A 15,048-nucleotide genomic window follows, 5' to 3' on the forward strand; every position below is an offset into this window, starting at 1 on the left:
TTACAGTCTCTCACCTGGTGATCAGGATACAAGCAGTAAATACACTTCTTGTGGGGGTCCTCAGAAAACAACCGGAGCTTCCCACTAGATTCACAAGGTCGAAAAAGAGATTTCATTGAAGAAGACATCATGAACTGAAGAATTCCTGAAGAAATTTGAAAGTACTGAGCAGAGCTCAGCGAGACTCTCTTCATACGACATGCGGTAGAATATCTGAGAGCTTGGGCCTCTGAGGAGAGCATTATGGAGGGTGCTGTCACCTAATTGGCTGTAGTTTGGACTCTTTATAATGACTTACACGAGTCATAGAGGTGGAAGTTTTTTCCTTTTAGTTTCTAGCTACTCTACTTCCTGGTTTCTATATTACATATGGTATGCTTATTATGTGCATATTTATTGCTTTTTTATGTACCGTGGGACTCCCACTCTGACGACGGGGAATGATTCAGGCATGTGAATCGATGAAAGATACCCCAATACTGGAGAATCTGTAATCTCCAGAACTACATATGAGAAAGGTACAAGTCTCCTCAAATGACACAGATTAATCACAAAATCCCCTATTGAAGCCGGTGTCCATGAAATAAACACCTGTGTTTAGAGGGTTTGGCAGAAAGCACATCAAGATTCATGGAGCATTTAGTGTTTGAGGTCTCATCAACACAGAGTGCTTTAAACCTGTTGGAGGAATTAGCATCCCTACATGGTTCCATCATGTCCTTAACGGTTTCGAATAGGCTGCCTGGTTCGTTACGCATTTAAACCTTGTGACTAGGTTCTGTAGACCTCAGTGTGGCCCACATGATTGTACTCCTGACTGGTGGTTATACAGAGAGGGAGGGATCCTAATCTTGCCCCAGTTGGGTTGTAGCTCTACAGGGGACGATCTGGGACTCGCAGTGCATGTGGGTCCCGGCCACTCCCTACAGGAGTGTGCGCACAGTATTTCTCTGAAGTCTCCTCCGCAACCCATGGTCTCCTCCAGGTGCTGGGTTGCCAGCAGTGCCCAAAACACTAGATGCAGGCGCCGCTCTGCACCACCTCCACAATATCTCCACCCACCACTGGTAATTAGGAAGGCCCTTTCTCACAGCCAGGCCTGGAAGGAGGGGTGGGATCCCTCTGTTGCCCCTTTATTCTTCTGTACTAGTAAAGGGCCTAACGCAATCCGATTGGCCACGGAGCACAAGGGGCACATCTCCAGCTTCCTACCGGATCCCTGGGCCGCTCTATCCTAAGGCCCCGATAGACCTCACATCCACACTTGGCTTGGTTCAGGACACCTGGCGCTATCTGCACTGCATTCCAGCCAGCTCTTTTGGGTCTCCCCTTGCCTCAGGAGTGAGTAGCCATGGCGCCACCCCCTTTTAGTCTGCTCCAGTATACAGAATGCGGACAGATTCTTGCTGGGCGTGGTGGAACCCCCAGGCTCTGTGATAGTGCACCTTACACTGTTGCCATCTTTGACATGCCCCGTGCATATAAAACCAAAGGCTAGACAGTAATTACGTGCTTTACATTAACTGTATACATTGAAATGTTTAACTGAGAATAAAAAATAGTTTACTGAAATGGGTTCCAAGTAAACCATTGCTGTTGCTTTATGATAGATGCCCAGGTTCCTAATTGAATAAACGAAAATGACCTTGCACCCGCGATAAGCCAGTGCTCTCTAGTATTGATATTCTAATACATCATGCGGCCATCCGGTTCCCTCCAAATAGTCACTATTTGAAGGGAACAGGACGGCCGCAGTCGTGCAGAGGGCAGCATATTTTGCCCATTATTTACTGAAAAGCCAGGGGTTTACAGACTTCCCGTGTGCAATTATCCAGCAGACAAGGTCGCGAAATGCACAGACATAACATAGGATCGACTATTTTAAATATCTCAGTATCATAAATTATTGACACCGTTGACCCGTCTTGGATGCCTAGTGACTCATATTGAAAAATACTGACTACTTAAATCATATCACTAATACATTGTATTGCCTTCACTGATTTTTAATGATAAATCCATTGTGAATCATTGTACACATCGCCAGCAAATAAAGACTATGATGAAGCCCTGAAGAAGTCCCTTTGGGATGAAACGCGTTGGCAAGCAATAGTGTGGTGCTTTTTAAAGAATTAACTGATTTTCAATAAAAGAAACTGCCAAATCAAATAACACGACCATCTGTATCATTTTCATCTGGGAAGCCATCTATTTGATATATTGCTATAGAAAAAATCTCTTTAAATATGATATACTAGAACATTTACACTAGAAAATATATGTTGTTCTGATGAGAAGGTTTAACCTTTTGTGTTGTGGACGGCTTCGTTTTGACTAAATATGATGTATTAGGATATCAATACTAGAGAGCACTGGCTTATCAATACTAGAGAGCACTGGCTTATCTCGGGTGCAGGGTCATTTTCGTTTGTCTTGGATAGTTGTGGTTTGTAACCACTTTTTGGGATGCATGTGTGTCACATCCTAGACCAGATGCACCGAGGCATAGTGTAGTTTTTACAGGCTCCGACAAGTAGTGACGTCTGGTGCTGGACAGGTAAAAGCTCTGACCAGTTTCTTTGTCTGGACTCCTAACGGAATAAAGGCAACTCTTGTTTCTCTGCAACATCTAGATCATGAGACAGAAGGCATGGGTGTGACCAGCATGTGAAGAGGAAGTTCTTTCTGGAACCCTGATAAAAAATTTAAAGTAGGAAATCTTTTTGTATACGGACTGTGGTGGAAGCATTCCCAACCCGCATGGAAAACAGAAGGAAGAACATCAAATTAGAAGAGTGGGAGCAAATATAGAAGGGTGAACTACTGATTTCAGTATATTATAGAACATGAAGCAGTGTAAGGGGAAATGGACAGATCACTTCTCTTACTAAACAAGGAATTAAAAACGTAACTCAAAATAAAAAGCTAGTTTGATAACTTACTGTGAGGCTAGACCGTCCCAAACCTCTTCGTAGACTCTTCATCTCAGGATCAGGCCCATCATTAAACAAATCACTCTCATCCTCAAGTATCTCATCATTATCCCGTTTTAGTAACTCCTCGGACAATACAAAGTCTGCGTCCTGAGACACATCATCTTCATCCCAGTCAGTCTTTTTCTTCTTCCGGCCTCGTTTCTTTTGGACTGGACTCCTTGGTTCAGGCTCAGGCTCGGGCTCAGCTTCAACCTCAGCTTCAGCTTCAGGCTCTGGCTCCACCTCCGCCTCCGGCATCTCATCTTTGTCAGGTTCACTGGTAGGGGCTGGAGGTGGACATGATGACGTGAGCTCTGCCGCCAATTCTTGAAGGTACACCATAGCCCTGTTCACAAAAAGAAACCATAAGCTAAGGCCAAAGCAGTGAGAAACCAACACAAATCCACAGTACGGGTGAGTTTTACGAGCGCAGTACATCATTTCACAGCTAGCACAATGTTAACAGTTAAAAAAAGATGTCCATCTACGTTTGATTTAATTCAACCTATAAACACAATTATGTCTAAGCACAAGCCACTGGTTCTAAGCCTCAAGATACGTGCAGGTCACCACTGCTGAATATCAAATAAGAACAGAGTGAATGCCTTATAAAAATGTTAGTAATATACTGTAGGAAGGTAGGATCCTTCTGCATGGTTACTCCCACTTTTTGCCTGGTGCTAAGCTGTATTTTGACTAGTCTAACTGGGATACTGCTAATCAGGACCCCGGTCTATATGCTTTCTACCTAATTTGTTGTGTTGAGTACTTAGGTCCACTCCAGATCGTCACCTGGGGTGCCCTGATCAGTCCCTAGTATATGGTACTACGGTCATTGGCCAGGGCATTGGTACCCCGGAGGTCTCCCATGGGCTGAAGCATGCATTATGCCACCCATTGGAGACCATGCAAAATGAAACTACAGGCCTGCCATTGCAGCCTGTGTAAGTTGGTGCATGCACCACTTACTAAAGATATAGGTTTACTTTATCTTAGGGTCACCGCACTTAAAACCTACAAGTCACCCCTATAGCAGGCCTTTGCAATCCTGAAGGCAGGGTGCTTGGTTCTAAGTGAGAGGGGGCCCCTGAATGAGCAGGGCACCCCTACAGCCTACGGAGTCCATTCTCCCCGGTGAAGCACCCATATATTATATAGAGGGATACCGCGTAATTACGCGATGAACATCTCGAAAATGGCTGCAACTAATCCTATCATGTTTGGTATCAAACATGTTGGAATCATATGGGAGTTATGATTCCAAGCACTGGAAGAGCCCCCCGTTAGGCTTTCAGTGTTCCCGGTACCAGTCTTCTAGACCCGGAGAGCACAAAATGGTTGCTGCCGACCAGTGACACATTTCTGCCCTCCTACTGCGGAGTCAAGCTCGAGCAGAGGAAGGTGGAACAATAGGCATCCTGTCACAGGGAGGTGTGACCACCTCCCAGACAGGGTTTAGTGTATTGGGATCGCATGGGTGCGATTGCCAACGCCAGAAAGTCGCAGGGCACACTTGATGTCCCAGTGCATAGTCCAGTTCAAACCAGTTCTGGGAGCCAATGGCTCCCCGCTCTGGCGTGAAACTGGACAAAGGACATGGGAGTAACCTCCCCCATGTCCAGACCCTCCCCCCCGTAAAGATCCTCCCCTGGGAGGGTCCCCTGAATCTTCCCAACCCTTTCCCTAGGGCACTTAAGGGCTTACCTGGGTAAAGGTCCCTAGATTAGTTGTGGGATAAGATTCAGATCTTGGGCCGGACTTCGTCCCCCTTCCAGTATGCTGCATCGTCTGTGCCTGTGCATCATACAGGAACCTTCCAAGGCCTGTGAAGCTTCAAAGACACCTGAAGTAATCTTCCTTGGAGTGAAGGAGTCACTCCCCAGCATTTGCAGGCATCGCAACTAAGTTGACCGGTCTGCAGATCCTGAGCTCCTACGGACTCCGTGGGCTCTGCAACACAGGTGGTGGTTTTCCACAGCTCCCGAGGCCTGCTCTACCCTCACACTAAGTTTGAGTCCAGTATCCCTCGTGGGGGTTGCAATAACCGAACCCCTGTGCACTGCATCCAACTTGCAGTTTCAAACGCCTGTTGGCTTCTTTGCAAAAAGATCTTCGGGCTCCAAGTAGCCCCAACCTCGAGCACCTCCTATGACCAGAATCTTCGGCCACACAGCATCGTGTGCATCTTGGCCTGCATCTTTTGGTGAGCGGCTGGAGGTCCTCTCACGACTCCAGTGCCTCTGGCCTTTGGGTCCACTTGATGGTCACACTTGTCACTTTTGTGCTCCCCTGATTGCTCAAGGCCTGTCCTGACTCCCCTGCCTTTGGTGAGTCCCCTGGACCTTGCTGGACCAGACGTTGCTCCTTTAATTTCTGCGTGGCTTGCCTTTGCCAAGGCTTTTGGTGCTCCCGCGAGACACCAAACCCTATGCACTCTACATCCTTCGTGGGACCGCTGGTATCTGGTTCCTGGTCTTTCTCAGCGTCTCCTGGTCCTCAAAGCTGCAGAGTCAAGGTCATAGTCATCTTCCCTGAAACACCCGACATCGGTGGACATTCATCTACCGTGCCCCTGGGTCACTCCCAAATGACCCAGACTCTGTTCCCTACTCTTCTTCAGGAATCCACGTTTGGTTTCCCACTGACACTTTTTTCTCTTCCAGCAGCGGGCACTTTCCTGAAGTCCTCCATTGGGTTCGACAGCGTTTTCCGACACCATTTCACACGTATGCACGTGGCTTTCCTGGTGTAGGTAACGAGGGTACTAGGGTATCCACGGGTGAGGTGACTCTCCAACCTTCTGTCTTCCAAGGGGTTTCTTCAGGGTCCTTAATCTTTAAAAATCCAACTTTGACTTGCACAGAGTTGTACGGAGCATGCAGCGTGTTTCCACGCTGCACACATTCTCCATGGGGTCCCTATTTACTCACCTTGGGTGGTTACCTGGGGTCCCAGCACTTCTATGTCCTCTCGACACGGTCTTCACTCTAGTCGTGGACCTTTTACCACTTTTAGTATATGGTTTGGTCCCTCCCCACCTTCGCCGGGGGCCACTGTGTATTTCGTGCTATTTACAGTGTTTCTGTGCTAAAGTATTGTATGCATTGAGTTTATCTCCATGATGGGGATAATGGAACGTACTCAAGAGTATTATATAATAAATGAAAAAATATATAAATACTTGGTGTGGTTCTTTTTTACTTAATCTATACTATAAGACTGCATTCTGGTAAAACAAACTGCTTTACACTCCTTCTGGGCTAAGCCTGAAGGCTGCTCTCCACAGCTACCACTTAGAGAGCTTTCTAAGGTTGTCTAACACCTCTTAAATCAGCATTAGGGTTGTCTGGATTGGTGCAAGGTGCACACTTACATAAGTGGACATCAAATACCAGACCAGCTTCTCACAGCTGCATGCTCGAAAAAGCCTGTCAAATGTTAAATTAAAGTAGCAGCTGGTTGGATATACCAATGGTTGCCTAGCAAAAGTATCTAGATGCTCTTAGATGGTCTATAATGAACATTAAACAAATGGAGAAGAGGCATACTAAGGATTTGTTATGTGAAAAGAAACAGACATATGCCAATTGCAAGCATCAGCTTCCAGGCAAGGTTGCCTGGGTGTACGAAGTCTTTGTAGACACTCTGGGTATTGCAGCTAGGCGTATGTTACTCACAAGGGGTCCAGTCACTAGCTTTCTTCTTGTTAAAGGAATAAGGGGTACGCATAATGTTTATTCTGATAAAGGCACTGCATAGAAGCAGTTATCCACCAAGACCGGTTTGCTTGGAAATTGATCTCATTTCCACTAAATAAATGCAAAGAATATACAGTTGATTTGTTTGCTGAATGATTTGTAACATTATAGCACCCTTTCCCACCCATGTGTGAAGGACTTTTCCCAAAGGAATCTTAAGTTTTACAAAATAGATGGACAAGGCAGGATATCTTCTGAGCATCATCAGTCCCGCATGAAACCTGGTTTTCTGATGGAGAATACCTAGATCTGCCTGACTTTGCAGTTAGGGGTGACGGCCACACATAAAAGCTAGCTACCACAATAAAAACGTCTTATCACAGCCATGGAGGAAAATAATAGATCAGACATCCGGTTTGCCAGGACTTCAGTAGAATCCCAAGCTGGAGCAGGTGACCAAACATGGACACATTTTAGTTGCAACTCAAAATCACTGTAGAGATTCATGCCTGTAAAATGTTATTGGTGTAAGGTTAAGAATGAGTCATACCCGCCAATGTTTCCATCGCCAAAAGGCAATAAATCAACTTCTTCTCTGAGAGTCATAAAATAAAGTTTCTCACTTGTATGTATGCATGGCTGGTGCTCTAAATACTCCGGTGCCAAGCCGCAAATACATGGCCTGAAAATTGAAGTATCAGGCCAACATTGAGACAATCTTAGTCTGGAGAGCGAGCTTAGGCATGCCAACACTGACTACAAAACATAAGGGATGAAAGCGGTTTACTGCTGCCCGCACAGATTGATGAAGTGGATTCCTTATGAGCTACTCAACAAGGTAGGGAGACAAGGCTACTATCACAAGGCAGTCTAAGCATTTTCAGGGCAGATCATAAGTGAAATAAAAGGACACCAAACAAGCAGCAATGAGTGCTCCGCTTGGGAATAAAATGATGTAAAAAGCAACAACAAAAAAGGCTGCAATCGTTATTATATCCATCAAGAATGTGTCAGGGGATCATAGTAAATGGGATCATGCATGTCCAATCCTCTACCAGAAACCAGCTAAACATACCTACTAGGTCTCTCTTTTTCTGAACATCTCCTACTTACAGCATTGGCATAAGGTCTGCGCACTAGGATGTGGACTAAAACTACTGGTTTGTGGTAATGGTTTCAGCTCCCAGAGTTTGTTTATTCAATATACACATTTGATACTATTGCATAGCTTGCACTTTGTTACCAGCACACTGATCTGGATGCGTGCAAAGTAACCTAGCTAGCCTTTATCACCGAGCTGCCTATCGGCCTGTTTTACAAAGAAATCAAAGAAATCATGTGATAGCATTTATGAAGATGTTTTACTGCCGCACTTTGCTCATCTATTTCGAATTGCTATTGATACATCTGTTACACACGTGACCAAAATCACTTTGTGCTACAATACAGCATCTGCCTTTGATCCAAATGGCCTCCCAAACTATTACTGATAACCAACTATCAGGTGGGCCTTGATCAAAGTGCCTTTTTTCCATTGACACTCCGGTTGAGGTTGTGATTCAACTGCAGAATGGAAGGGCTAGTTAGACAAGGGCAAGCCTATATTTGTCTTGCATTACAGAACACTATATAATTTCACTTGCTAATAATGTATGTATGCATGTATGCATGTGGTATATAATAGAAGTCTTGCTGATTGCCGGTGTAGCTCTGTACAAGAATAAGGGGCAGTCAATGAGGGATTGGAGGGTTAGCTGGTTTCTAAGACTGAAAGTGGACTGTTACTGCATCATGATGTAATGTTCTTTAAAGAGGTATGTCTCTAGCTCTTTTCTCAAATGGAGCAGGGCTGAAGCAATCCTGTTGGTTATGGTGTGGAATCTTCCAAGATCCTAGATGCAGAGAAGGAGAAGACCTGCTACCTTTTTTGCACTTTTGTCTTCCATGTCCTATTGTGCAGAGAGCCACCAGACATGGTGAGCTTGCCAGCCAGATAGGCAGGGGGTGCCGGTCATGATGGCTTTATAGATGATGTAGCTGGTTTTGAAATTAATGTGGGCTGGCAAGGCAAACAAATAGAGTTCTAATCATATAGGGGTTATTTCCTCAAGCCCTTGATGAGGCAAGCTGCTGCAAGAAGGTTGCCCTTAAGTGGGACCAGTGTGGAGCTTTGGAGGTGTCGCAGAAGGTCATTAACACAATATAGATGCAAAAGTATACGGTTGTTACCTACGTCATATGCTGTTATCATGTACTCTGTGCTTATCCTACATTGCTTAATTTCTCTGCTGATCAGATCACTGCTTCTTTTATTTCCTGTGAAACTGTAGAGGTATAGCTTATATGCACGAGCTGTTTTGCCTTTTGTTGCTGTCATGAGTGATGCACAGTTATTATTGACACTGATAACTGCCTTTTGTACGTCGTCTTGTATTACAAAATCAATAAAATTATGTTTAAAAAAATAGATGCAAAAGTAGACTGAAGGGAGGATTGGTTTCTTTTTTTCTAGTAGAGAAAGTTAATAAAAGTATGCAATCACTTTCTCTGTGATGTTTTCTTTTGGGGTTGAGACTGGTGTCAGGGGTGAATCCGAAGGACTGACCAGGGGTGAAAGTTGGGGAATGAATCCAGCAAAGTCGTTGAGCCAAGATTGGACTAGTTGTTGCTCTTGGTGAACATCAAGAATTCTGTTTTGTGGTATGACGCATGAGGTAGGTGCTGGACAGCTGGGTCTGGATGAGGTGCAAGCAGTGTTGAGGTGACGGATATCTGTAGGTGAGATATATGTGTGTGTGTAATCAGCGTATTGATGAATATCTATAAGTGGAGGTTGACGATGACACAGAACAAGCTGGAACCAAAGGAAAAGGTGATCAGGATCTTTTGGGTCCGGAAGGTACCCATCTGAACAAAATGGTGTCAGCTGTATAGGTAGGGAGGGGAGTCATCTTAACACAGTTTATCTCTAATACCATTCAAAAACTTCAGAACCTGGTTGAGCGTGGATTGGTCAAACGTGTCGAAGGCAGCTGATAGGTAGAGTAGGTACATAAGGAGGTAGTGGGCTTTCTTATCTGTGGTCAAGTGGGTAGGTCTGTGATTTGTAAGGTAGTTATCTCTGCACTGCAGCTTGTTCAAAAGTGTTATTGATAGTTGTGCATTAGATGGCTGGTGATTATGTGATCTTGAAATTGTGCACCATCTACTTTTTCTATCATCTTATCAATAAAGGGTAGATGTTTGATGGACCGATAGTTGGCAATGTTGACAGAGTCTAGTGGGAGGATCTGGCCTCTCTTGGGAGCTTCATGGAAGATGCTGCAACTGACAAAGGTGTTGACGATGGCAAGGTGGGTTGGAGGATTTTCCCCCGAAAGGAGTTTAATGAAGAATGAGCTTCAGCCATCTTCATAGCAGGTTGCTCTTAAGGGAGCTAAGGATGCTGGTGAGGTCTCTGAGAGACAGCAGTTTGAAGGATGACCATTGTGGGATGCAGAGGGGAAGAATAGGCATCAAAGCACGGCAGGTTTAGCACGGACAACGTGCTGCTGGACCTTCTATCTTTTTTCAGCAAAGACATGAACTTGCCCGTGGAGTGAAGGATTGGAGGGTCAGGAATGAGAACAATGCAGTGCTGTACTGTTCTGAACAATGTTGTGCTTTTGTTGGCAGCTTCATTAATGGTGCTGGTATAGTATTTGGCTTTGGCTGATGGGATTAGTTTTCGGTCTGTTATGTGGAAGGTTATCAGGTGTCCTATTTTGCTTGCATTTGCTTTGCTGTCTGTGTATAGTGTGTTTGTTATCGACAGGTTCTTTGGACTACCGGATGCTGAAGGTTTCCGCTCGCACATTCATTGTTCGGTGCACAGACATTCACAAGTTTTTCCAGAAATGTGATGAAGTCCTGAAAGAGTGTTGATGTTAGACATGGAGGTGGAGAGGCAAGAGAGGAGTGTGCAAATCTGGATATCTAAGCAGACATCTTTGTAAGACAAGAAGGTTTGTTGTTCTCTTTTGGGTTGACCTCAATATGTTCGCTGGCACTGGGCAGGTGATGGGGAAAGAGATGGTCAGTCCAGTCTAGGGGTGAGAGAGGCTCACAGCGGATAGTTATGTCGAGAAGAGGAGATTCAGGATGGGGCCTCTGGAGCATGTTGATTGTGTATCATGTTTTACCACGCTGTTGAGGAGGTGGAGAAGGGGGTCCTGTGTTTTTTAAGATTGAGTTGTCAGTGACAATTGAGTTGTCAAGGATGGTGGTGAGAGCATTTTGGATGGATGTGGTGAAAAGGCCCAAGAATTAGCCTAAGAAGTCTTGGTGTGTCCACAAAGCCTGTAGATGAGGGGGAAGGTGGCGGCCTGAGTTTCAGAAAATGGAAGTTGCAAGTGAGGAGCATAATGGAGTTGAATGTTGTTGGCTTTATGGTGGTGCGGGACCAAAAGGACTTTTAGATGAAGGCAAAGCCCGCTCCCTTCTTTTAAGGGCAATTTGAATCCTGGATGCTGGAGCCTGTGCGAAGAAGGATGTCTAAGATGGGTGAGGATGTGGGAGTGAGCCATGTTTCTGTAATGAAGAGTGCATCAAACTTGCGATGGGTGATTAGGTTTACTATGCCCGGAGTATGGAATACTGCAGAGCAGGAGCTGATTAACTTGAGACAGAATGTGTTTGGTAGTTTGAGGGTGTGCGGTGGCTAGCAGGATGTGTCTAAGACTGGGACTAGGAGTTATGAGGATGCTAAGTGACTGTATGGCAGTATGGTGTGCTGGAAAAGGCACATGGTGAGCTGTTATCTTGTTGGATGTTGTTAAGCCCTGCTCCAGGATATGCCTGACCGTATTAGGTCCAACAGGAGATGCATTTGTCAGAGTTTAACATTTGCTGCTGTGAATGCCCGGGTGGTAGGTTGCTACGAAGTGTTGACTGAAAGGCCATAGGACAGGAAATTATATCACTTCGTGTACAGCATGACACTGGGAAATACAGTGATGTAACTTGCGACCAAGAGGTACGGAAGGAAGTAAACTCTGCTTATCTGGCTTCTTTTGAAGATAGTTTTGTAATGTCACATCCCGTGGAGAAGGATGCTGGGAAATCAGTGGCAATATGATATTTGATCTCATCAGTGATGTCATCAGTTATGCCATTCAAGAGGTCACTGAAAGAGCATGGAGGTGCTTTTTTTGTTTTGTTTCACAACATAACAAACCTTAACTTATTGAGCATTTTCTGGTGTTTTTATAAAACATTCGTACCTAAATTACCATGTCCTGTACAGCAACCCCTGCTGTGCAAAGTCTTTAATCATGTGCAGCAAATTGCTGGCCACAGGGCCTGGCCCTTAGTTAGGCACAGTACTCATTCAAGCAGCAAGACATCACAGGCTGTGCATGGTCTCAAACACTGTGCAGCGACAGCTGGTGGTAAGTCTCAGGGTGTAGCCATTTAATACAGCTTCTGGTGATGTGCAGTACCTGTTTAGTCAGTTTACAGAATAAGGGGTGTGAATATTTGGCTTCCAGTCTTTTTATAGCTCAATCTAAGATAGTCTATTGCATCCCTTAAACAACTTTCCAAGTACTAAACATCCTCCAATTTAGAACAAGCAGGCAGTTATCCACATACCATGGACTCCAATGCTCAGATGAAGCAAAGAAGGTGGTGACATGTAAAGGGTGGGGGGGGGGGGTAAGAGGGAGAGAAGAAGTCCTGCAATATGAATAACTGTCACATTCCAGCAAGGAGTCACAGTTAATACAACGGTCAAGGTGATACAAATGATGGGTGGCAGTCCCAACTTACCTCTCTATCGGTGAGATACAAAAACAATATAATAATCTCTTAAATCTCATTCTGATGTTCAGATAACTTCGAGAAGTTCAGTGGCAGTATGTGCCTAATAGTAATATCTGTCATTTACAGTGCTTAGACACGGAAGAAGTGCAGCATAAAGCATTATAAAAAACACATTCATTAAACTTGACCATTGACCAAGACATAAGAGGAGGAAAAGATATAGATTAACCTGGCAATTAACGTACAAAGATATAGGGGGAAAAAAATAGGAATAGCATTTGTTGCACAGCTCCAAAAATCCAAGTGTAGTAAAAGGAAATCTTTGCATAGTTCATTATTCAACTCACGCTTTAGCAGCTCTTCTTTGTGGGCGTCCACCAGGCGTCATCTCCAGGACATCTGGCTCTTCCAGAAGTTTCTTAATGTAAGTTGGCTTTTCAGGCTGATTGTCCAAACCCTGTGCTAGCCGAATCATCATCAACTCTGCTTTGGACTTTCTTCCACGTTTCTTGTAAACTTTTACAGGCGGAGGTGTAGCAGGGTCAGCAGACTCAGAGCCAAGCTCCGTAGTCCTAGATGCTGCTGATACATCATCCTGTGCTGGATTTTCCTGAGAATTAGGTGGACCAATTTCTAAGGACATAGAGGACAACGTTGATAGGACAGTTTGAGCTTGGTCATCTTTCTTTTTAGGGTTCACTAATCCTAATTCTACATCTGGATCAGTTAAAGCTTCCAAAGGTAAGGCGATATCTTCTGAAACTCCACCTACAGAGAAAGAGGGAAAATGTTTCTATCAATTTTCACACCTACTAACAGCTGAACATTTGCATCGCCAAGATGAGGAAAAACATTAGCAAACAATACAAACCTCCATATATCTTGCAAGAGAAGTCACACGCTAACTACAGAGAGAAGGTGGTATCTGAGCGTACCATTTGCTAAAAAAGAACTATGTCAGGGAAATCCAATGTAGAAGATAAATGAACATGCAGGAAATCAAAATGAAAAACACCGGCACAATGAGGGGTGGCACTAAGCCAGCATCCTACAGATACCGCTAAACTATATTAGGAGCACCACTTTCAGATGACCGAAACAAACAAATTACCTTTGGTAACTCTTTTTGGTGGCTACTATTAACATCAGATGCCTCACCTATTGAATATCCCATACACGCACCAGACTGGATCTAGAGAATTGTCTCAGCAATTCTCACACTTCAGTAGGAGGCGTTGTGCAGCTCTGCATCAGAGGCATCCGACCTGGAAGGGGCTTCGGGCCCCTACATAGCAGTCATCTCTGTGCGCAGACATGTCAATTTCTTTCCGATACCTGTCTGCACAGTATGGCGTGGAGCTTTAGCAATCAAATTGTGCCGATGTGCAGATCTCCAAGATTGAAACTTATTAACATAGACCATCAGAGAACATCCCACAGAACAGTGAGGAGAGGAGGCTCTATGGTGAATCTGAGGTTAGACAGAATATTCATCATAAAGAGCGTTTTTGCAGAGAAGTAACTTGGTCTTCTGCAGGATACTTCTAACTGCAGAGTGCTCACCTTGTGAATAAATACAAAGGCAGTATCCCTCCCCAGGTGGTGGATCTGTGGAATGACTCATTTCAGGAAATCCTGAAGCACAGAACGGGCAAAGTGTCCCTCCCCCCGGACCTGGCTGCAAAGCTATAAAGTGGTTGTCAGTCCATATGTTTACAAAACTTTGTGAACGTATGGACTGAGAATCACATTACAGCCTGCCACATGCTGCACTAGAGCAGTGGCAGCACCTTTTGCTCGGGTAGAATGAGCACTTGCCCTTCAGAAGGCTGTTTCTGGCCAATCGTTTCAGATTTTGATGTGCAGGACAATCCATACAGAGATAGTCTGCTTTTGGACAGCGCTCCCTACTTCGCCTCCAAGAAACACCACAAAGTTGTTCATCCACCAGGTAGTTCTTAGTATGATCGCCGTAAAAGCGCAGAATGCTCTTTGTCTCTAGGTGATGAAATCTCTTACTCTTTGGATGAATGAGGAGAGGCGGAGAAATCGGTCAGGACAACAGACTGTCCTGTGAGTAAAGGCGTGACAAATTTCGGGAGGAACACTGCTTTGGTTCTTAGAGCTAGCTTGTCTGGGAAGAAAGAAGTATATCGTTGCCAGACCGAGAGCGCTAGTAACTCACTTATGCGACAAGCTAATGTTTTATCGCTATGGGGAACTTTGTCTTCAAAGTAAACAAAGAGGACAGCTATGCATTGGCTCTAACTGAGTGCTCTTCAGGAACATGAGAAACAGACTGGGTCCTATAGAGGAATCACACATGTAGTTGCCAGGAAAATGAGTCGGCCATTTTAGAAAACACATCACAACAGGTGATTTGGATAAAGATGGCTGACCAGAAACTGTAGAAAGGGCAATAGGGCCTTTTAGTGTTGCCACAGCAAGGCCTTGTTGGTCTAAGTATAAACAAATTGGTAGTATATCAGACATGTGAGCTTGCAAAGGTGGGATATGCCGGAAAGAACAATAAAAAACAAAACTTCTCCCAACGTCCCGTATAGATAGTCTTA

The 15,048-nt window shown here is 44.7% G+C and overlaps 1 protein-coding gene across 5 annotated transcripts in view; it reads right to left on the reverse strand.

The window, feature by feature from the left end:
* GTF3C2 (general transcription factor IIIC subunit 2) overlaps positions 1-15,048 on the reverse strand; it is a 906,867-nt gene that overhangs the window by 831,639 nt on the left and 60,180 nt on the right. For all 5 annotated transcript variants that reach the window (XM_085613289.1, XM_085613287.1, XM_085613288.1 and 2 more), the window contains 2 exons: positions 12,823-13,243; positions 2,943-3,321 (listed from right to left, as the gene is read on the reverse strand). In XM_085613289.1, coding sequence (XP_085469415.1) covers positions 2,943-3,321; positions 12,823-13,243 — 800 coding nt within the window. The remainder of the gene's footprint in view (positions 1-2,942; positions 3,322-12,822; positions 13,244-15,048) is intronic.

This window comes from Triturus cristatus, chromosome 6, assembly GCF_964204655.1.
Source record: "Triturus cristatus chromosome 6, aTriCri1.1, whole genome shotgun sequence".
In the NCBI taxonomy this organism is placed as follows: Eukaryota; Metazoa; Chordata; class Amphibia; order Caudata; family Salamandridae; genus Triturus; species Triturus cristatus.